Genomic DNA, 890 nt, shown 5'->3' on the forward strand with positions numbered 1-890 from the left:
TCTCGAACTGCTCCATCCACTTCTTCTTCAGCTCGCGGGTCTTGAAGAACAGCTCGTAGCCCTGGGCTCCCTGGTCCTCGATCAGGAGAAACATGTGACTCCACTGCAGGGGGGCAGAGTCCGGGCCTGAGGCGCCCATCCCAGCACGAGGCACACGCCCACCAGCCCCTGTCTCCGCTCTTCAAAGGGGGGATGCAGGCCCTGGGTTCGAGCCCCAGTACAGAAAGAGGAAGGAGGGGAGGGAGAAAAAGAGGGAGGGAGGGAGGAACAAGAAAGAAAGGAAGGGAGGAAAGAGAAAGGAAAAAGAGAAAAGGCCGGGTGTGGTGGCGCACACCTGTCATCCCAGCACTCGGGAGGCCGAGGCAGGAAGATTGCCTCGAGTTTGAGGCCAGCCTGGGCTGCACAGTGAGGCCCTGTCTCAAAAAAGTAAAATAAAATAAAAATATATAAGAGGAGAGAGACGTTGCAGCTGGAAAGAAGGGAAGACTTCCAGGAGGAGGAGAGATAAAGGGAGTGGAAAAGTTCAGAAGAGAAAGAGAAAAGCCCGGGAGAGAGATCTCGGCTCAAATGTCACCCACAGAGGAGAAAAGACCGATAGACAAGAAGCCCCCTCCCACCCCACCCACCACTGTGGAAGTTCCAATGTTATTTTCTGCCTTTTTCTTGTTTTCTACAAGAACGGAAGCACCACGGGGAGGGGGGTCAGTGTCCGTTTTGTTTTCATTTTAGGTCCTACTGCCTACAAGAATAACAGGACAGATAGTAGGTGCTCACCTGAAAGCTCTGCGCGCTCTCCCAAGCACACACACGCACACACCGGCCCGGTGAGAGCCCCGCCCGCCCCCTCGCGCGGGGACCCCCCCCCCCTCCGGCGCCTTAAACCCACCTCC

General features: G+C 56.2%; 1 protein-coding gene across 1 annotated transcript in view; it reads right to left on the bottom strand.

Annotated features, from left to right (window-relative positions):
- Vav1 (vav guanine nucleotide exchange factor 1) overlaps window positions 1–890 on the bottom strand; it is a 54367-nt gene that overhangs the window by 15744 nt on the left and 37733 nt on the right. The window contains exons 10-11 of the mRNA XM_010635060.2: window positions 675–739; window positions 2–179 (exon numbers count right to left, since the gene is read on the bottom strand). Of these exons, the coding sequence (XP_010633362.1) occupies window positions 2–179; window positions 675–739 (243 nt within the window). The remainder of the gene's footprint in view (window position 1; window positions 180–674; window positions 740–890) is intronic.

This window comes from Fukomys damarensis, unplaced genomic scaffold (assembly GCF_012274545.1).
Source record: "Fukomys damarensis isolate Sample0158 unplaced genomic scaffold, DMR_v1.0_HiC HiC_scaffold_37, whole genome shotgun sequence".
In the NCBI taxonomy this organism is placed as follows: Eukaryota; Metazoa; Chordata; class Mammalia; order Rodentia; family Bathyergidae; genus Fukomys; species Fukomys damarensis.